The sequence below is a fragment of the Schistocerca americana genome, chromosome 9 (assembly GCF_021461395.2).
Source record: "Schistocerca americana isolate TAMUIC-IGC-003095 chromosome 9, iqSchAmer2.1, whole genome shotgun sequence".
Lineage (NCBI taxonomy): Eukaryota > Metazoa > Arthropoda > Insecta > Orthoptera > Acrididae > Schistocerca > Schistocerca americana.
In genome coordinates, this window is record NC_060127.1 from 110,325,223 (window position 1) to 110,349,180 (window position 23,958).

The 23,958-nt window shown below is 37.4% G+C and overlaps 1 protein-coding gene across 1 annotated transcript in view; it reads left to right on the top strand.

Moving 5' to 3' along the window:
* Window positions 1–10,497: 10,497 nt before the first annotated feature.
* LOC124550718 overlaps window positions 10,498–23,958 on the top strand; it is a 62,448-nt gene continuing 48,987 nt past the window's right edge. Inside the window, exons 1-2 of the mRNA XM_047125438.1 lie at window positions 10,498–10,562; window positions 11,191–11,262. Of these exons, the coding sequence (XP_046981394.1) occupies window positions 10,498–10,562; window positions 11,191–11,262 (137 nt within the window). The remainder of the gene's footprint in view (window positions 10,563–11,190; window positions 11,263–23,958) is intronic.

Genomic DNA, 23,958 nt, shown 5'->3' on the forward strand with positions numbered 1-23,958 from the left:
AGGTGCTCACTATCGAAAGCAATTAATGCATTTGAGCTGAGGATTAAAAGACAAATGCCCGCAGTACAGCGAGAGACACCATAAAGTGATTTTGCAGCATGACAATGTTTGACCGCGCATTGCAAAAGAGGTCAAAACATACTTGGAAATGTTAAAATGGGATGTCTTACCCCACCCTACCTCCTACATATGGACATTGCTCCCTCTGACTATCACCTGTTTAGATCAATAGCACATGGCCTGGCTGACCAACACTTCCGATCTCATGAGGAAGCCACAAATTGGATCAATTCGTGGATCGCTTTAAAAGATGAACAATTTTTTTGATGCAGGATTTGTACACTGCCCGAAAGGTGGGAGAAAGTAGTGGCCAGCGATGGAAAATATTTTGAATGATACGTGTGTAACCAATTTGTTTTATTAAAGCCTCAAATGTTGGGGAAAAATGGCAGAAGCAAAGTTGTTCATCTTTTAGTAATCAATAAGCTTTTTCCTTACATTGTTTTGTGGGGGTTGTGAGAATCAAAAAGTTTCATAAAGGTTTGAATTTATGTTTAAAGTTTGTTGGATGTCACTAAGTGCTGTCATTGGTGAAGAAAGTTTGGATATTTGCACATTGTGACCGACACTTCTTTTTTCACTCCAAGCCCCACCCCTTTGATAGGTATGTGGTTCTTACCCCACAACAATTCTTTCCCATTAGGAAGCGATATGTGTGGCAGGTTTGATTGAACTGGTCCACATACATGGCACATATATACATCCATTTTTATTATATGTATGGATTACATCGTTTTAGAGTCTGTGAGCATCTTCCTTAGTCCAGGTAGGCATCAGGCTACACAGCAATCACCTGGAGCGATATGTGACACCACAATAGGTGTAACAGTTTTGAATGTTAAACCATGCAGCGGCATTCCTATTGGATTAAGTACAATCAAGAATTCAGTTGGATAATTGACAACTTTGGCTGGATTTATTACAGTATTGATGTACTGATATTGCCATTTGTCCTGGTATTTCATTTTGAGTGCTGAATCTGATGACATTGAGATCATTGGTCCTGCTTGCCAAATAGCACATGCGCTGAGCAACTGATTATTTTTGTAATTCTATGCAATATTTAGGGAAACATTTGTGAAACAATTCATCTGTGGTTGTTGTAATTTTACAGATGTCTGTTGGCAGTGCAATACCTCAGTTGCTGCCTTCCGAATACCAATTATCAACAATTATTTAATTGTTTTGCAAAATGTTCATTGATTGCATCATGGTCTAGCTGTACATGCATATTGGTTTTCAGAGTCAGTTTGTGTACCATAGAAATGATGATTTGAGACACACATTAAGCTCATCAGCAGTTGTTGAATGTTTATAGCTAGCAGCATATCCTGAAAATCACCAGACAGTAAAATGAGCGCACCACCAAATAGCTGTTCATTTCAACTCAAATCTTTGAGTTTATTATGAAGCACTTCCAATGCTTTTTTTTTGTGCGACATAGTACATTCATCCCATATAAAGATTTCAGTGCTTGGATTACCTTATCCAGTTCAGAATTTTTGTTGATATTGCATGTTGATATCTCAGGCATTTGCTGGGTGTGCTGTTTGGCCACCATCAAAGAATTTTTGTAACTTCAAATGATATGATTGCTAGTGCAATATTTTTTTCGGGATTGTATGGTTCCCAGAATAAATGAAATAAGAAAAGTTTTGCCTGTGCCTCTGAGTGCGTCAAGGAAATTCAGTTCACTCCTTTGCTTGTAATTGCATTCATAATTCTGTCATATGCTAAGTGTTGTCCTGGAACCAATTTTGGAAGATTCGTTTGAACAAACGTGCCTAATCTGTCGACATCAGAGTGTGTTTGTCTCTGCAAATCACATGTGAGGAGGCACAGCCATTCCCAATTTTACCAGTGCCAAACATGTCTTCAATTGAAACAAATGCCTCATAATAAACAATTAGTATAAATTGAATATCTATATTTTGATTTGTAGCTTGTGTTATTCCCAAAGATCCTTTGGATTGGGTCAGAAGCATATTGTTGATATAATTGCAAATAACATATGTATTTGCTGTGGTTGAGCAGTATTTGATGCATCAGCACGCGAACTGTCCAAATGTGCATCAGTCTCAAGATGTAACTCTTGCAGGCTTCACGATAACTGCCACATACTTGACTGTCTGCTGTTCTCAGTTCTTGGAAGGATATTGGTCCATGTACATTAATTAATAGTAAATGCAAGTTAGAACATTATTCATTGTTTGAGTGAATAGTGTACACACGGACTAACACATTGGTCAAATATAAATTGGGATGTTCTGCAGCTGTTTTACCTCACTTACGATATTGGAACTTGTCAGCTGTTGCATTCCATGCTTAGTATGTTGGCACTTCAGAACAAAGTAACTCCCTAGTAAGCATATCATCTGTGTACAATGAGAAAAATGCAGTTAATGTACTTGATCAATTTCACCAAATTGGTAATACTCAATTTTGATGTGTTCTTTGTATATTTTATAGAGTAATGGTGAACATGATACAACCCAACAAGTATCGACTTCAGCACCATTGTTTCATTTTTTTTCATCTGATGAATTTGCTGTTGTCTTTGGTTGATCATTGACAGTTGAGTGGATGTCCAGCAATAGTCTCAACAAAGAAGTCTCTTGTGTATTGTTCCGTGTATTTCATGCACGGTGGATTATTGTTTAGTAAATCACATGGACTATGAATCGTGTTTTTGGCGATGACTTCAAATAAGTGCAAAATGGTATCAACATCTGGTATTTCTGCTAAGATGACTTGATCAATTTGATGTGATGTGACGTTTTTGATCAACCAAATAAAAATGTGTGCATGTGCAATTCTCTCTTTTGCCATTCAGTGGAATACATCCAACAGTGTGTCTGTCCAAAAACTTGACTTTGAAAGCCTTTAAAGATTTTAGTTTTTGTTTGAATGTAGGCACAGAAATATCATGATGATCTGACGATAATGTTGATTGACTAAAGTTTGTAACACAGTGACAATTGATTTGTTTATCAATTTTTCCCATGAAATAAATTTTATGAAATTTGTGAGTCTGTTTGGCAATGGTGGTAGTGATCCTGCATGATTATAAATTTGTTCTTGTATTTTTGACTGCTATCATTTAATTCATGCATATGATATTTATTGCCCTGAATGGTGTTATATGCAAGAACAGTTCATGATTCCTCATAATTGCCAAGAAATATTTCAATTGGCTCATGTCACCTGACACCAGTGTTGATAATGGTTCAGATAATTAACATAACTCTGGCAAATTTCACTTTCCACCTGCGCATCACATTCTTGGTGTATCATTATTAAATTTTAGGGCACTGGAATACACAAATAATGTATCCATTTTCCAAAAAAACATACTCGGACGAAGACTGTAATCATAATTAACATCGTAATGCGGTGCACCATGGTGCAAATCAGCATGCAGTGTTTGTATGGATTGAACTGTGTGTATTAGAATGGTTTCCAAACTTGCTCCCACATTGCTTATCTGTTTCTGAAGCTCATGATACCTTTTTATTTTGTACTTTCTGAGACAAAAGCCAACAGGCAATACACCAACATGTGGCCATAAAAGCCTCAACAGTTTTATACTTGGCTAAGTTTTTGCACCTGTCGCTATTGTTCATAGCCCAAAACATGGCTGAAATTTCTTTAATTTATTCTAAAATGGTTAATAAAAGTCTGTGCTATAGTTTTTCATGAAGTTGTGAACTATCAAAACTAATTGCTCTTTCTTGTACATTGTCTCAATGTTCCTAATAATTTTATGTTCCTTTTTATGCTGCTGTATTCTTCAATTCTTCTTCATTTTTATTAGCATGCCATATTTTTCAGGCCTTTAGTTTTTCTGTTATTCCCTTGTCACACTCCATTGTCCACCACAGGTGTTTTGTATTCTTTTCTCTGGGATTTTTTGTTTTGCTTCATGATGTAATTTCTCTTCTATTTCTTCCCCATTCCCAGAATCTAATTTTCTCATGCTTCTGTTTAACTATGTATTATCTTCTTTAAGTTTTAATTTGTATATTTAAAAATCTTTTGAGAATTTGTTATTGCATATTGTGGACCAGAAGTCTTACTTTTGTTATACAGGTGATTCATGGAGATATGCAAATATTTTATGTTATTCTGCAAGTAAAACTAAAGCAAAAAGTTCATATAAACGTAGGTCTGCAAATGTTTAGTTATGGCAAATAAAAGATTTTGCCTGAAATTTAGTGACTTCACTAATATGAAGTCATTGCAAACCTGTACAGGGTTAAAGTAAAGCTTTATTAACATTTATTTTGTTGTTACTGGACTGGTGAATCTAATAGAACATGTCCCAGATGTGTATTTGCAGCAGTTTTACAGAACATCCAGAGGAAGAGAGATTATTATAAAAATAAATTTGTTTACTTTCTGTTAAGAATTTAGGAACTTTTATGTCATTGTTGGTAACCGATAGTGAGTTGTTTCGGTCATTTAAAAACCTTGAAACGAGTGAGTTTCTGTAGTTTTGAGTGAAAGAACATAACAACAACAGTGTATTTAAGTGAAACCACATAGTAACTGTTGTAGTTTGCAGATTATTTATGAAATAGGGATACCTTTCAAATTTACTACAGAGGAATTTTTCCAAAATTAAATTCTCTACAACGTCTGTTGAAAACTTTGTGCAGTTGTCTTGAATTTAAAAAAAACAAGTTGGGCCAAGTACTTAATAAATTAAAAATTTTACGAAATTACTTCTTTGATTCTCTGGATATTCTGGAAAACTACTGCAGGTACATGCCTGGGACACGTTTTATTAGATTCACCAGGTTAATAACAATAAAATAAATGGAAATCGTGCTATACTTTATCCTTGTACAGTTTTGTGATGATTTTATATTAGCGAAGTTGCTGAATTTCAGGCAAAATCTCTTATTAGCCATAACTAAACATTTGTGGACCTATCTCTATATGAACTTTTGTCTTTAGTTTTGCTTGTAGAATGAAATATCTCCATGAATCACCGTGAATATACTGAAAAGAACACTGTAATGTCCCATGTCAACTAAATTGCTTAATGCATTTTAAATAATATGGTACAATTAGATCTTAAGAACACCTGAGGATGTAAGTGCATGGTACCAGTCTCTGAGCAACTGCAATAAAACAGCTAATGCGGCAAATTGGACTCTCATTCAGTTTTAACCAGCATTTCAACATATCAATATATTTTAATTTGTTTCAGTGTTCCTTTCATTATGCATAATTATTTTAGCTGTAGATACCCTAATTATAGGAGTGTTTGCTTACTTTTGTTGCCAAAAATGATCAGTTTCTTTATTGAATCTTTTTTTATATTTTTCACTTTCATTATCCTTTTGGAATTCCACTCAGTTGTTGCAACATGATCACCTGAAATTCTTTTATCATGTTATTGGTTGATCGTGTTTTTAGGTAACTTTATGAATTTTGTTAGTGCTGTTTTCATGTGAAAATTTTCACACAGATGTATGAGTCTTTTCTATTTATATTCATTTATGTGCAAACAGAATCATTGCAAATAATTTTTCCAAATACAGTTTCTTAACCAGTCTGAGCAAACAATCTACTCATAAAATGTTTACATTTTTACATGGCACTTTAACTTTGTACCATTGTTCCCAGAACTCCTGTAGTTTCTCTGGGTTATTTTTTTGCTTGTCATTATTGGTTGGTGCATATGCATTAATTAATGTGTACCTCTTATTCCCATACTGTACTGTGAGAAGAGAAAATCTTCCTGAAGGTAGTAAAAAATTTAGCACTAAATCTGTTAATGATTTGTTAATTATGAATGTAGTGCCTAGTGAGGTTTTTCCTGGTTTGTCTTTGCACATACTATAATTATCTGAATCTGGTGTTTCTTTATGTGTAAATCTGGTTTGTTGTAATGATGTTATTTTACTTAGTAGAGAATTGAACATATTTGCCAGTTCTTTGGGTTTGTTACCTTTTATCAGTGCTAGAATATTTAGAGGCTACTGTATAAATGGCACTCTCTGGAGATCAATGTTGATCTTACAAGGAGACAGTACAAGTTGCTCAAGATTTGATGATTTACAAGAACTGATGAGTACAAAACATTTCAAAAACCGCAACAGAGTCATCGGTAGCTGAGAGTACAGTGTAAAAGTCTTGTAATAGCAAAGTTGGTGGTACGAATCTGATTTTAGCAACCTTTTTTTAAAAAAAAAAAATTATTTCAAATTTATTTTTTTATCAAATGGATATATTAATTACCACACAAGCAAATACTGAATTATGATTTTTGTGAATAATATACATTTATTTTTCATTACAGTCATAAGAAAGTAATGAAAATTTGATAAAGAAATGAGAAATGTGTTACTGTTAAAAGAAAAGTATGTAAAGCAGTATTCAGAAGGTCATGCACAAATTGAAGGATTTAACATACAACAATATTGGAGTAGGAATTTATGATCTTGGAAGTAGTTCTGTGAATGCTTTGGAATGTTGGAACAACAAGGACAAACAGTGCGCATGTACCTTAAGTTTAGTAAAGATGATGTTCTGTTTACTCAGCTGTGACCACCATGTTCAATACACCCGTAACTACATCAGACAGAATTCTGACACACACTATCAAGCATATAAGGCAACCACAAACATTGTCAGACACTGTAAGTGTACTATTCTTTTTTGCAAAGTACTGTACATGCCACAAACATTGCATTTGTCTTTGGGAATGCTGCAGTGCACATTACCAGTCCATAGAAGTACTGCAATAACAACCCACTTGTCACAAAGAGCACAGATTCCTTCTCATCCCATCTAGTAGGTCTCCTGTGACCTGGGGTCCTGGGCAACTGTTCTGAACTCTCTGTTCTTTAGGAGATGTCCGAAAGAACATATACCATCAGTGACCAAGCAGCTCATTAGAATGAAATTACAATAAAAAGACAACCCTTAGCTGCTTACAGGCGTTGACATACGTCAACGGGGACAGATGAAAATGTGTGCCCCGACAGACTCGAACCCTGGATCTCGTGCTTACATGGCAGACGCTCTATCCATCTGAGCCACCGAGGACACAGAGGATATATATCAATGCCTGTTTAGCAGCTAAGGGTTCTCTTTTCATTGTAATTTCATTCTAATGAGCTGCTTGGTATGGTATATGTTCTTTTGAACATGTCCAAAAGAACAGATACCATCTTAGTATATACATAGTTAAGGCTCACTGGCCACTTGACCATCTTCTTCTTCTGTGCGGATGCACAAAAAGTGCCCGAACTCTTACGGGAATTGGCAACACTCCGCGAGTAATGAGTACAATGGGCGGGGGCACTACGAATGAAGTGCGGGACAATATGTTGAGAATGTGGGTGTCGTGGGAGGCATGCCAGAGATAAGTCCCTGCAGTCGCAATATCCACTGTGTCCTCGGTGGCTCACATGGATAGAGCGTCTGCCATGTCAGCAGGAGATCCCGGGTTCGAGTCCCGGTCGAGGCACACATTTTCATCTGTCCCCGTTGACGTATGTCAATGCCTGTAAGCAGCCAAGGGTTGTCTTTTCATTGTAATTTTATTGTAAAGTTGTTGCATTGTGACTCGTCAGTCAGCTCCTTTAGTCTGTATGCAACTTTTAGATTGATCCTGTATATCAATAATATTGTTCAGCGATTAGTAATAAATGTGATGTTTTGCATTTTTGTGCAGAGTTTTATTTTGTTGTGAATATTTGCATTTCATGTCATTAGTAATAAAAAATGGTGACCGAGCGAGGTGGCGCAGTGGTTAGCACACTGGACTCGCATTCGGGAGGACGACGGTTCAATCCCGTCTCCAGCCATCCCGATTTAGGTTTTCCGTGATTTCCCTAAATCGCTACAGGCAAATGCTGGGATGGTTCCTTTAAAAGGGCACGGCCGATTTCCTTCCCCATCCTTTCCTCACCCGAGCTTGCACTCCGTCTCTAATGACCTCGTTGTCGACGGGACGTTAAACACTAGTCTCCAATAAAAAATGGTGAAATGTTATTTATTAATCCTGTATTTATTAATTAAAATTACCATTTGCTAATAAATATTGAATTTAAAAAAAAAATAAAAAAATAAAAATAAAAAAGAGAATTCCTTTAAGCGGTATTGAAACCGGTAACTTTTTCAATTACTAGATTTCGGTGCTGTGCACTCAGTTACTACCAGGTTCTGTTACATTAAGTGAAACATTTTGTTCTTAACAGCACGTGTAAATCTTCAAAGTCAATTTTTTCAAATATTTTTGAGAATTGTGTCATACTGCTATTGTAAACTGGTGTCTGGCCACTGATCTCCAGAACCTGTAAGTATGAAGGAAACTGTAGAGGCCCAGCATGTGAGTTCCCCTTTGTATTCAGAAAATGAATGCAGCTCATAAATTATGTTGTGGAACTCTGGACGTAGACCAACTGAATGAGAGATGCTTGGCAACACCTCTAAATCAACCATTGACGTGACTATTGCTTTTTGACTGCAGAAATTAATCTTACATCATAGATACAGAATATTTATTATTGAAAGTTTCATTTTGTGAAGATGGAGCAAAATAAGTAGATGAAGCCTTTCAAGCTTCTTAAAGAAACTTCTCCACAGCTAAAACATGTAGAAATAGATATCTGCAAAACAAATGAAAAGAAACAATTGTACTGGTAAAGGAGGTGGCCAACAAACACAGTTAGACGTGTACAAGAAGATAACTCATTAATACGTTTATTTCCACTGTGTACGTTAGGAGTTGAGATACATGTAACTTGAATTGTTGTAGGTTCTTCTGTGGTGCTGAGCTACATACAGAGAGAATAAAGTTCTTGATTGTAACAAATATTCTTGAATGCTGATACACTTACTTAAGTCTCTGACACACAGTAATGTTTAGTAGTGTCATGGTAGGTTGACATATTGTCCTCACTGCAGTCTTTTGTACTAATGTTGATAAGTCTGTCAATGCACTAAACCTCAGGGTGAAACGCTGAGCATGGTTGCTTAAAAAGATGGCCAATCAGTGTTGCATGCAGTTAGATCACACCAGCTCTGGTGGCAAGTATGCTTGGTGCCACCCAATGGAGAAGAGGAAGTGACGGATAGTGAGCTTGCCCTGATGGCAGGTTTAAAAGTGCTCTCTCTTGCATAGCTGAGAGCAGCTCATGGTACACCAGGTGTGGTCATTGAAGATGCCATCAATGCTGCAGAAACTGTATAATTCTCAGCACTAAGGCTCTTGAACATGGAGTGCTGGCCATCACAGTGGCCCTTAATGCTAGGAAAAAGCACGTTTCGTTGTCCGGTGGTATGATTTCAAAACATAGAGTTGTCATTGTTATCTTTGTAACCAATATTCTAGAGAATATATCATTTCACAGTTGATAATTTTCGGCCACCTACAATTTTCCATTAGGAGGCACATCCAGCTGCACTCTGAACACAATCTGTAGATGACTGTGGCATCGTGTTATACTTTCAGCATTTGCTGAACGTGCTTTTTAATACTTAGGAGGTATTAAAGCCATTGTTACTCATTGCTAAAGAAATTATTAACACAGAGAGCACATTTATGTTGTTTGCTGCCTACTAGAAGGTTGGTCTTACAACTACAGTGATATGATAATTGTCTTTCTCAGACATTTGATATCCAGCTATTTGGGGACCAACAGTTTAATATGTACAATGATGCAGTGCATTGCAGCTTGCTGTTTTGCAGATTAACCAGCATTGTCAGAGGTGTGTGTGTGTGTGTGGGGGGGGGGGGGGGGGGGGAATCCTGGGTCTGACCTATATTCATCCACTGTACCATTGGGTGTGTGTGTGTGTGTGCGTGCGTGTGCGTGTGCGTGTGCGTGTGTGTGTGTGTGTGTGTGTGTGTGGGGGGGGGGGGGGGGGAATCCTGGGTCTGACCTATATTCATCCACTGTACCATTGACACTTTAGTTCAGCATGTAATCACTAAGCTTCCAAGACAACTACATTCCGTAATTGGCCTGTAAACATGACATTAGTAATTGTCTTACACGTTCATACTATTTCTGTTCATTAATTGATGTGCAGTTGCCACAGCAGATTAAGCACATGTTCGATAGATTAAAAGTTAATGTGACTTGTGTAGTTACTGCTGTTCAAGCCTAGAGCCATTTTTGTAACAGATGTTCAGTCATTATTGAATGTAGTCGATCTCCATAAACTTAACTGTTTGCTGCAAATAGTTCGAATTTCCCAGTCATATTTTCCATCAAGAATTGTTATTGGAGCACTTAACTGTAGTCATTATCTACATCACCAGTATTCTCTTGGACATAACTTTATAAATCCAAAACAATCATTTCTAGCATCATCAGTGTGGGAGTGTTAACAGCACTTTATTTTATATTTACCTTCAGCTTGTACTCGAGTTAAACAATCTGTTCTTTTGTAGTTTCGCTAGATTTTTACATAATGACTGCAACTGAACTTGATTCAGTTTGCAAAATGTTGCTAGTTACTGTTGATCCTGGTTTGCAGTGAAGCAGTCACAGAGTAATGTTTATGTGATGCAGGTTTCCAAGGCAAGCTAGATCAAAGTTCATTTTTTGTGCTTGTCTAGAATCAACTGCTTTGTACAGTCAGCTCTTAATGTTCCAAGCCATTAGCGTATTTTGGGTTTTAATTTTGTGATTGTATTTACAACAGTGATCCAAATCGTCCTTGCATGTTGTTTGTGGCTCCCCAAAACCAAAACACACAGATTCGTGACTTGTTGTATTGATAGTTTTACCTTGTTACTTATCACCTGCAGCAGTTACATCTGTCGGAGACATTGTCAGCATGCTTTAGGAACACTTTGCTGTGATGATATTGAAATAACTTCTTAGGTTGTGGGCTCCAAAGTCGACTACTCAGCTGCATCTATAACATGGTGCAGGTCCTGCTGAACATGGACACCAACATGTGATAGAGAAGTGATCTATGGATGGCAGTTTTGGTCCACCCAAGATAGTTTTTTTTTTCTCTGATACTCTCCATACCTGATCAGTATTTCTCCATCTTCTATCTGGGGAGGTGCCTGATGACAGAATGGCAACTCCACACAGGTGTTGTTGTGATTATTGTTATTATTATTGTTATTATTATTATTTATTATTATTACAGATGTTCTTCATCCTTCTTTCAGGAGCTCAAGGATGAAGCTAAGTTGACAAATAATCACAGTGCAGCAGAAAGGTATTGTACAGTTTTTTTTGTATCGTAAATTTTTGATTTTGTGTACTGTGTTTGCAGCTTAACATTATAAACAGCACAGCTGAAAATATGGCATTACGCACATATGCACACGATTTGATGAATGCTGTTGATCAGTATCTGTGATTTCCATGTGCTGTTCTGCTGCAACACATTCAGCCATAGGCTCCTATTCAACCAACAGCAAGCATTCCTGCAATTGAGTAATGTCTACATTTATTTTTCTTTCCGTTTGTACCCCAGTTGTACAAAATTTATGATAAGGCAACATTTTCCAGCTGCAATATAATTAATATTTCTTTTCCGCAAAGTTGGGGAGAAGGCACACTTTAAAGTAGCTCACACTAAGCTTTGATAAAATTGTTCATCTGTTGAGACAAGAGAAGACATAAGTAAACTTGGACTGCACTAAGTCAATATCCTCTAATCACCTTGCCTGATGAATAGAGTTTTGCAGTATGCAAATGTCATGTCTTGATATGGGTAGCTCACATAATTCCTGTCCACCTGGCAAACAGTGGACACTCATTGACGAACACATTCATCACGACATAATAAGAAACGAATGTTTGCCCACCCGTGAAAAAGTATCATTTGGCATACACTTGTTATAACATTGACATTTCTCATGGGGGATCAAGTGTGCTCACATCTCTTATAAGCTGTCCTCAATTGTTAATCTCTGAAACATGACACACTTATTTGAAAGGTGAAGGAGAAAAAAAAAAGAAAGTAGAATGTGTGTATCAGATAACTTGATATAATATCCTTCAGCATGGTTGATTGGTGGATTTGGGGTATAAAGAGACCAAACAACTATCCTCCAGCATGACTGAGTGTTTAGAAGTGACTTTATTGTTTGTGAAGCACAAGCTGTTGACATGTGCAGAAATAGGCAGATCCCAACACCTGCTATTCTTCAGCTATAACTGCTACTTGCAACACTTATAGTGCTGACATTGTCACATGAAAATGTTCTATTAAATTTTGAAAAAAAAATAAAATCAGGAATGTGATACTTAGGTAACTGGGCTACGCATAGCTCTGTTTAAAAAGAATGGCTCAATAAATTCGCAGGGGTGACCATTTAGATCTTCTGTCATGCCCTGCACCTAAACTCGCTACAAATAATAACATGTACCTGTGATCTTGCTGTCAGATTGTGAATGCATCGGTTAGAATTATGAATTAATAAAATAATCAGAAACATTAAATAAAAGATAATAAATAAGTAGTAAAAGGGTTTTATTCTAATGTCTGAAATTTATGATGATGACACCAGAGAATTACATTAAATAATGTTTATCCCAGTAACTAATCTCAAATAAACGGTAAGTGGTCCTATCATTACCAGTTATACAACAGTCAGAAAGATAACCTTATTAAAATGCAATGAAGGTAATTGTGTTACAAGAATGGTATCAGAATCCTCAAAGTAAATAGTCATACAAGAAATGCAAGAAACTTAAGTTCGTTTTGTGATCACAGTATGTGAAATAGTCATTAGCTCAAAATAATTCATGATTCTGCATGACGGTTTATATATAAACACACAAGAGATAAGGAATAGATACTCATATTGTGTGTAGTTTTAATTCTATAATACATGGAGAAAAAGTCAAAGTTCTGAACTGGGGTGTCTTCAGACTTTATGAAAGTTAAAGTCCCATTGAAAGTTAAAGTAGTCTAGCAGACATTTATAGCACAGAATTTATCAACTACACAACAGTATCATATGGTACCTCAGGCAGGTCAGCCTTCTTCCACATCTCGATGTAAAAGTCCTTAATCGCTCCCTTGAGAGCACCACTCAAAAAGTGCCCATCTTCACTTGATTCCAGTACTGTACTGCCACTAGCTAACTCTCATTGGCTGAAGTCCACATTCACCAAAAATACATAATGTGTTCTGTAGGAGTGACTAAACTTGACCACTTTCAGCTCTAAAATAATAAATTGTATCAATTTTAATAAAAAGAATTGTCACAAATATTTGGGCACAATCAGACCATTTAAAATAAGTACAAATAATAATTAATTCATAAATGAACAAGCCAGCATTCTTGCACATGTGTGTTCACATTAAATGACAATAAAATATCAATTAAACAATTCCTTAGGCCATCTTGACAGAAGCATCTTCTAGCACTCTTCTCAATTATGGTGTCAGTGAATACATGCAAGTGATCACTTTTAAGTTACAGTGGTTTTTAGTATCAACTATCATCAACATTTAAATTAAGTTACTGGCAAAAGTAGTAAAATACTTATTAAATAACTACACAAATATGACAAAACATTTGCCATTCATGCAACATTCAATTGCTGTGTTATTGTGCAGAAGACAATGTTCTGACAGATGTTTTCATAATGAAAAAGATATAAAAACATAATACATCAATAAATAAAATAGATACAGATGTTAAGCTTTCAGGGTTGATAGCTAAAATGCTATGCTACGATCTGAGACACTGTTGAAATCACACAAATCATTTTAAAGTGGTTAGTTTTGAGTTTCATTGTGTAGATATTTGGTAACTATAAATTACTCACTTTTGTAGGTTTTAAAATCTGTTATTGTTTCATTGGATGTGCTTCACTTTCCTGAGACTGCATATGTATTCAGATGTGCCTGACTATGGAACTGTGATTTATTATTGAATTTCTGTGAGTTGTAAGTAGCCATATTTATAACACCACCATTACTGGTACATCTCCTGCACTCCGGCAATACGAGCAATCGCTGTCCAAATTTTCCATGTCTGAGCACTCACTGACTGCCTTTTTACCTGAGCTCACCTGGAGCAGCTGAGTGGCCTCCTCACACTGCTGACTTGCACTCACCCAAATAAGCTTACTCACATCTCCTCAGTGCCAACCCTAGACAGATGAATAGTGTGTCTGAATGTGTAACATTACAGTGGGGACGGATGTTAACCAGTAGCTCAGCTTGCAGTAGCAGATGTTAAACACAGCAACAGCACATGAAGCATTGTGATATGGGCCATGGTTCAGAATAATAAGTTATATACAGTAAGTAAGAAAATTTGTGTGTAGCCGAGTACAATGACCCAAATACCTGAACCCCCCAGGGCTCAGCACTCTTTGGTGAGCTCTTGCTTGGCTACCATGGGGGCCCAGCCTTTTGCAGCATCTTTTCCCTTCTGTGCTGCATGTCTGTCCACATGCTGTTCTTTTTCCCCCCTCATGTAGGGAACACATCTGGGGTATTTCTGGGAATGTGTTTTGAATTTTCAGTAGCCTGACATCAGAAAAGTCCCTCTTCTGTTCTTTCTTCATTCTCCATCTCCTATCTACATCTATATCTACATCATGCTCCACAAGCCACGTAATGATGTGTGCGGGACGGTACTTTGGTACCACTATCTAATCCCTCCAACCTCGTTCCACTCGCGAATACTGCATGTGAAGAATGATTGCTGGTAAGCCTCTGTATTCGCTCTAATTTCTTGAATTTTCTCCTTCTGGTCAATATGCGAGATGTATGTGGGGGAGGGGGGAGTGGGGGGGGGGGGGGGGGGGAGGGAAGTAATGTAATTTGTTGTCTGACCCTTCCTGAAAAGTGCTGTCCCGAAATTTCTATAGTAAGTTTCTCCTTGATGCACAATACCTCTCTTTTAACATTTGCCAGTGGAGTTTGTTTAGCTCTCTCACCAGCTAAACAATCCTGTGATGAAACGCACCTCTCTTCATTTGATCTTCTTTATCTCCTCTACCAGTCCAATCTGATAGGAATCACGGATAGATGAACAATATTAAAGAATCGGGCAAACAAGTGCCTTATAAGCCACTTTTTTTCGTGGATGAGTTACATTTCCTTAAGATTCTTCTGATGAATCTGAGCCTGGTCTCTGTTTTTCCCACTATCTGTTTTATGTGGTCATTCCACTTAAGATCGCTCTGGATAGTTACGCATGGATATTTTATGGCAGACGCTGTCTCCAGCTGTTTGTCATCAATAGTTTAGCTATACAGTAGTGGAGTTTTTTCCTATGTGTGCGCAATATGTTATATTTATTTATGTTCAGGATCAACTGCCGGAGCCTGCACAATTCATCAATTCTCTGCAGGTCGTTCTGAAAATTCTTATTATCTTGTGGCGTTGCTACTTTGCTATAGACAATTGTGTCATTTCCGAATAGCCTTAAAAAGCAACCGACACTTTCTACTAGATCATTTATATATTTGGTAAACAGCAATGGTCCTTTTGCACTTCCCTGTGGTACTCCAGATATTACCTTTATATCTGTCGATTTTGTTCCATTAAGAGCGCCGTGTTAAGTTCTATCTGCAAGAAAGTCTTGAATTCAATCAAACGTCTGCTCTGATACTCCGTAAGCTTGTATTTTTTCATTAAACGGCAATGTGGGACGGTTTCGAATGCCTTACTGAAATCAAGGAACACGGTATCAGCCTGAGCGTCATTGTCCACTGCGCTATGGACCTCATGGAGGAACAGAGCAAGCTGAGTTTCGCAGGATCTCAGTTTGTGGAATCCATGTTGAGTTTTGTACAGAAGATGTTCATTTTCCAAAAACGTCATAATTATTGAGCATAAAACATGTTCCATAATTCTACAACAGATTGTCATCAACAATGTAGATGTATCATTGGGTGGATTTGCCTTACGGCATTTATTAAAAACAATATGTCCTGCACTTGTTTCCAATCATTAGGTACCTTTCCTTGCTCAAGCGATCTACGATAAATTACCGTTAGAAGGGGAGCAAGTTCTTTCACACAATCTTTATAGAATCTTATACGTATCTCATCTGGTCCTGACACCATTCCACTACTAAGCAATTGTCGCTGCTTTTCAATTCTGCAATTGGTTATCTCAATATCTGCCATCTGCCATTTCAACATTCGTACAATGATTGAAAGGAGGGACAGTGTTACGATCTTCCACACTGAAACAACTTCAGAAGGCTGAATCCAGTATATTGGCCTCATTTGTGTTACCTTCCGTTTTGGTGCCAGTGTGGTCACAGAGAGAATCAATAGATGATTTTGACCCACTTACTGATTTCACATATGACCAAAATCTCGTAGGGTTTTTACTCAGGTCAGTTGACAACATCTTACTTTCAAAATCATTCAACGCTTCTCTCATTGCTCTCCTTAGGCTCATTTTTGCTTCATTCAACTTTTGTTTGTCAGCTAGGTTTTTACTCCTCTTGAATCTGAAATGAAATGCTCTTTGTTTACATAGCACATTTTTAACACGGCTATTAAAACCCATGCTGGATCTTTCCCATCCCTTAAAACCTTACTCAGAACATACTTGTCTAGGACATAATGAATGATGCCTTTGAGTTTTTTCAATTTGTTCTTCACATCTTCGTCCTCATCACTAAACATTTGATGCTAACTGCTGAGATATTCAGAAATTTGTATCCTCTCACCCTTGCTGAGCAAATATAGAGTGAGTCAGGAGGAAAGGTACATGCATTGAGGGGTGATAATATTAGTGATTCTGAACAAAAAACTTTGTGTGAACGTATGCCCTATTCCAAATGGTTTCTGAGATAGAACACATTTAATATCACTCTTGTATGTTTTTCTTGAATAACTCGAATATCACACCCTCCAGTGAAAAAGTGTTGCAGTACAAAATTAAACTGTTTTAAATTTCCTATAAAAAAAAGGTCCTATTCATTTTGTTCTCAATAACAAATGGTTTGTGTGAAGAGAGTGCGAGAATGTTGAAAAACTCACTCAACGTGCATGCGCTGTAGCTTACGTAGATTATGTAGGCCAATTTGAGGTAGCATATTGAGGTAGCAACTTGAGACGAACAGGACACTTGTGCTCTACCAAGTCAGGAAACTTTTTAAGAGACAGTCTCCACTCCTTCCGATCTGATCACATAAGCATAGAAAAGATGCGCAATGATATCAAAGAGATAGTATCAATGGCAATTGAGAGATATATACCACATAAATTAATAAGTGATGGTACTGATCCCCCATGGTTCACAGAACGGGTCAGATTGCTGTTGCAGAAGCAACAAAAAAAGCATGCCAAATTTAAAACAATGCAAAATCCCCAAGATTGGCAAAGTTTTGCAGAAGTTTGAAATATAGCGTGTGCTTCAATGCGAGATGCTTTTAATAATTTCCACAACAAAACTCTGCCTCAGAATCTGGCAGAAAACCCAAAGAGATTCCAGTCATATATAAAACACACAAGTGGCAAGACGCAATCAATACCTTCACTGCACGATAACAGTGGTGAATTCACTGATGATAGTGACACTAGAGCACAGTTATTAACATGGTTTTCTGAAACTCCTTCACCAAAGAAGACACAGTAAATATTCCCGAATTCCAATGAAGAACAACTACCAAGATGAGGAACATAGAAGTAGATATCGTCAGTGTAGCAAAGCAGCTTAAATTACTTAATAAAGGTAAGGCTACTGGTCCAGATTGTATGCCAGTCAGGTTCCTTTCAGAGTACGCTGATGCAATAGGTCCATATTTAGCAATTGTATAAAACTGCTCGCCACAGAAAGTTCCATACCTAAAGACTGGAAAATTGCTGAAGTCACACCAATACTGAACCAGGGAAATAAGAGCGACTGCTGAATTGCAGGCCCATATCGCTAACATCTATTTGCAGCAGGGTTTTGGAACATGTACTGTGTTCAAACATTATGAATTAGCTCGAAGAAAACGATTTATTGATACATAGTCAGCATGGATTCAGGAAGCATTGTTCTTGTGAAACACAAGTAGCTCTTTATATTCATGAAATAATGAGTGCTATCGACAGGGGATGTCAAATTGATTCCATATTTTTAGATTTTCAGAAGGCTTTTGACATAGTTCCTCACCAGCACCTTGTAACCAAACTGTGTGCCTATGGAATGTCGCCTCAGCTGTGTCAGAAAGGTCACAGTTTGTAGTAATAGGCGGAAAGTCGTCAAGTAAAACAGACGTAGTATCCGGCATTTCCCAAGGAAGTGTTGTAGGCCCTCTGTTGTTCCTGATCTATATTAACAACACAGGAGACAATCTGAGTAGCCCTCTTACATTATTTGCAGATGATGCTGTCATTTACCGTCTTGTCAAGTCACCAGATGACCAAAAAAAATTGCAAAATGATTTAGATAAAATATCTGTGTGGTGTGAAAAGTGGAAATTGACCCTGAATAAAGAAAAGTGTGAAGTTATTCACATGAGTACTAAAAGAAATCAGCCAAATTCGATTAAGCGACATGTCACACAAATCTGAAAGCTGTAAATTCAATTAAATACTTAAGGATTACAATTACAAATAACCTAAATTGGAACAGTCACATAGATAATGCTATGGGTAGAGCATATCAAAGGCTGTGATTCATTGGCAGAATACTTAAAGTTGCAATGACCTACTAAAGAGACTACTTACACTACATTTGTCCACCCTATTCTGGAGTATTGCTGTGCGGCGTGAGATCCACATCAGCTGGGACTGAGGAATGATGAAAAAGTTTAGGGAAGGGTGACACGTTTTGTATTGTCGCGAAATAGGGAAGATGGTACCACAGACATGATACGTGAATTGGAGTGGCAATCATTAAAACCAAGGCGTTTTCTCCTCGAATTGTGAAAACATTATGTTGGTACTCACCTACATAGAGAGAGATAATCATCATGATAAAATAAGAGATATCAGGGCTTGCACAGAAAAATTTAAGTGCTCGTTTTTCCCGCATGCCATTTGAGAGTGGAACGATACAGAGACAGCTTGACGGTGGTTCATTGAACACACTGCGAGGCACTTAATTGTGAGTATCAGAGTAATCATGTAGATGTAGATGTGGATGTAGAACAAAGAGGAATTGCGGCTACTCCTTGAATTGCAGTGTACCCTTGTTTTCTACCTGCATGTTACAAAATTGTGTCCTTGTGACTGATTTGACCTCTCACATTTTCTTACAGTTTGCTTTGACCTTCCCCCTGAGGATGGCATTTCATCTCATGGGGGAGTCATGCTTCTTGTCTGAGATGACTTTCATAGTCGAACCATCTCGCTGAACACCTGGCTGCTGCAAGCTGTTGCAGTCCACATTTTCCTTCCTTGCTCCACCTTCTCTGTTTGTACTGTCTGCGTCTGTCCATGATTCGGTGTCACAAAGGAGGACTTCCTCCAGCTAATTGGTCAACTCCTTCACCCCTTCCTGCTGCTCAGTGACTTTAATGCACACCATCCCCTCTGCGGCTCTTCCAGAACCTGTCCAAAAAATGTCCTCTTGGCTGACTGTCTCAATCAGTTAAACCTCATCTGCCTTAATGCTGGAGCACCCGTGTTTCTTTCAGACTCCATGCAAACATGTTTCCATTTGCACCTGTCATTCTGCACTGCCCAGCTTGCTCGTTGTCTCAAGTAGTCTTTTGTCTCTGACATGTACTCAAGCAACCATTTCCTGTGTGCTATCCAGTTGCTGACTCCTACCACACCTATGTGTAAACCCAATTGGCAGCTTTCTAAGGCTGAATGGAGGCTGTACTCCTCCCTGGCCATCTTCACCAAACAGGATTTCCCCAGTTGTGATGACCAGGTAGAATACCTTTTAAACATTATTCTTACAACCACAGAATGTTCCATTCCTTGCACTTCATCTTTACCGTGCCGTGCTCCGGACCCTGTTTGGTCTAAGGCATGCCACAATGCAATTTGCATGCGGAGACATGCTCCCCACGTTTTTAATCTTCGTCCTACAATTGTGGACTATTCGTTGTAAACAGTTGCATGCACAGTGTCGTCGCACTCTTCAGGACCGTAAAAAAGTTTGCTGGATTTCATTTACTAGTTCTTTTAACAGTTCGACTCCCTCTTCCGTCATGTAGGCCTATGCACTCCTTCTGTGGCTCTTTGAGTCCAAGGTCCATTCCTCAATTTCCAGGCTGAGTAGCAGATGATGTCATTGTAGACTGCATTGCTGTCTCCAACATCTTAGGCTGCTGTTCTGTAGAGATTTCGAGCTCTACCCACTATCACTCTGCCTTCTTCCATAGGAAATGAATGGAGGAGGCTCGGGTGATACCCTTCTCCTCTCAGTGGGAGTATGTGTATCTGATCGCAGTATTGGTTGCTGATCCTCATAGTGTAACGTTAAAGATAAAAACAGTTGTAACTTATGTGAAATATTGGATTCCAAGAGCCCAGAATTTTAATTTTCTGTCTCACTGTCTCATCTTACATTAGGATTATGTAGCATAAGTCGGTGAAGTGGCAAAATGTTTGTCGTGCTTGTATACAGGCTCTGAGGTGAGGCAAGAGTTTGTTTGGTTTTTATGCAGCATTCTCCCCTGATACTTCCTAAAGTCACACACTCTATGATGGCAGAACATGCAATATTCCATTCTTTCACACTAACTAGTCAAGCACATTGGTACAAAATAGGAATAGGAAAGCTCTGGCGAGCGAACAGATGACAATAATAATAGTATCAGTAACAAACTGACAATGAATGAAGATTTTTCATTACAAAAGAATGTTCAGAATTAAAACTAAAACTAGGCTGATGTTCAGCTGGCACAAAACAAAGGTTTTTGTAAAATTTAGTTACTGAATTCTCTTGTGGCTGTTTCCAGAGAAGAGAAATGAAGCGATACACATTGGTAATCCAGTGAGATCTGAATCAGCAACTACCCTTGCATAGCATCATAGGATGAGAATGATGCCATGGAGCAAACATGACACTGGTTTAGCTATCTGCCATTGCTCTGATGATAATCAGTGCAGACAGTTCACAACATTAAATACAAAACCAGGAGAAATTTAAGTGTGGAATTACCTTCCTAGGGTTGAAAAATTGAACTTACAATGTCGATCTCATATGTATGCGATGATTATTCAGATTACTTCATCAGTATGAAAACAGACTGTTATGAGGATTTGGCATAATCGCTTTGCGCGGATCCCGAAAATGAGTGAACAGTCATGAGGTGCCAAACATCATCAGCACATCATCAGCAATATTGCCAACTCTCATCTGTACTAGCAATATGAAGGTCTTCATGGATTGCCCACAATGTCTTCACTGCTATCCACAGCCTACTTCAGCCAGCCTTCAGTGGAGCTGCACTTCGAGACATCGATATAAGGGACAACTTCCAACCGATATAAGGTTACACCACTAAAACATACAAATGAGTTGCAGTCTTATCCAGTTCGGCTTGTGGCAAAAGCATATTTTAACAAAACTAAAAATGTGTGCAAAACAACCTTGTCAAAAATGTCAGTAAATAGTAAGCTACTATGCACTGTTAACCTCAGATGGACTGTATCTAGTTCCAATCTAGTGTGCTGCACAACTGGAGTATTGCGAATACTGCCAAAATGTAGAGATGTTATGGATAATAGACTAAAACGTAGATGCCACATAGTAATAAATCAAATTGTGGATTCACAGGAAAAATTGAACATGTGACTACGGAAGTAGAAACAAAACAGCTCAATGTGCATTTGTGCACTTTCATATGTTTTTCATCTCTAGATCTACGGTAAGTAACACATACTTGCAAGCTTGTTCATAGATTCTGTGATTTGTCCCATCTTCCTGAGACTGAGATGATGAACAAAACACAGATTCGTGTCACTAACGGTTGCTTCGAATCTGTTCAAGAGATTTTCTCCTGTTTTTTTGGTGATCTAAAGAGGTTCCTGCGACATAGATGAGGTTGCCAGGAGACAATGTGAGGAGTGTTAGCATTCATGACTTCGGTTGTGACAGTTAGCGGGTCAGTTAATGTGGTAGCAAAAGGAAGTGATAAGACAAAGCTTTTGCCGCAAAAAAAAGAATAATTTCGAAAGCTGCCACTGTTTTAGAAAGGGAGCACTTTACAGTTATACGGACAAGGCATTGCTGTAGTGAACACACTTTCATTGCCATAATCGTAGCTGATGTAGATAGCTCACAATGTGAAAGATGAAAGTAGCAGTATCTTGTGCACGAAATGTCCATTTCGGAATCAAAGAATTTTGAAAAGTACAATATCTTAAGTGGGAATTATTCAGAATTAGCAGGACCAATCATTTCCTCACTCACAAATCGCTGTTAAGACTTTCCAGTGCCATAGGAATTGTCTGGTAATGCTGTCATCATGACTATGCTAGCTGGAATGATGCAAGATTGGATCTGGACATTGTCTAGCTCGAGGCACTGTGCTGTCAGATATTTTTTAATTTTGAATCACTGTAGGGAGCAACTAGCATCTTAAACAATTTGGTGATATACAAAAAAAGAAAGGGCTTTCTGTGTTAAGTTCTGATGGTCAGAGAAATTAACATTTTCCAAAGTCAATTAGGCAGGCCAAAATAAGAGAAGTTTGTAATACATTCAGTAGCCATCAAGAGACCGGGTAAGATAAAGATTAGCCAGAAACTGAGTAGGATAAGTGAAATATAAAATACTGCTAAAATTGGATATATTTTTGAAGTAGATTTAGAATATTCAAAAGAATTACATGATCTACATAAAGATTTATCATTAGCCTCAGAAAATGAAATTGTACCAGGAACTAAAGTAAGCAAGTCTTTGAAAACTCTGAATCATAAAAAAAAAATGTAGTTCTTATATATAAAAACAAAGATGAGGTGACTTACCGAACAAAAGCGCTGGCAGGTCGATAGATACACAAACAAACACAAACATACACACAAAATTCAAGCTTTCGCAACAAACTGTTGCCTCATCAGTCCAACATAGCCCATCTGTAACCAACACCTTTTCGCCTTTTTTCATTCCAGATCTCCAGTTTCTTTCCGGTTCACCTTTATCTCTCCCCATATATTTTTATTTTCATTTCACCTCATGTTACACTTTCCACCTTCTAATACCATGTCACCCTCACAACACCCCCACAATGACCCCATTAAAACTTTCCTGATGAGGCAACAGTTTGTTGCGAAAGCTTGAATTTTGTGTGTATGTTTGTGTTTGTTTGTGTATCTATCGACCTGCCAGCGCTTTTGTTCGGTAAGTCACCTCATCTTTGTTTTTATATATAATTTTTCCCACGTGGAATGTTTCCTTCCATTATAAAAATATGTAGTTCGCTATAGAAATCTTAAACAGTATTTAGCATTACGGATGAAATTAACAAAAATACATAGAGTTTTAAAATTTAAATAATCAGATTGGTTAGAGTAGTATATAGATTTAAATACAGAAATGAGAACAAAAGCCAAAAATGATTTTCAAAAATGTTTCTATAAATTGTTGAATAATTCAGTGTTTGGTAAGACAGTGGAAAATATTAGAAACAGAGTTGATATAAAATTAGTATCAGATGGAGATAAGTGTGATAAAATTATAGCTAAACCAAACTTTAAAGGAAGAACTATATTTAATGAAAATCTTTTTGCTATTCATATGAATAAAACAAAAATTACATTTAATAAACCAATCTGCATTGGAATGAGTATAACTGAGTTATCTAAAGAACTTGTGTATGATTTTCACTACAGAAGAATGAAACCAAAAGATGGAGAAAATATTGAATTGTATTACCCAGATACAGACAGTTATATCTACAATATAAAAACTGAAGATTTCTATGAAGACATGAAAATGATGACTGAGAAATTTGATACTAGTGAGTATCCTGAAAATAATATGTATGGTATTCCACAAGTAAACAAGAAAGATTTAGGAAAAATGAAA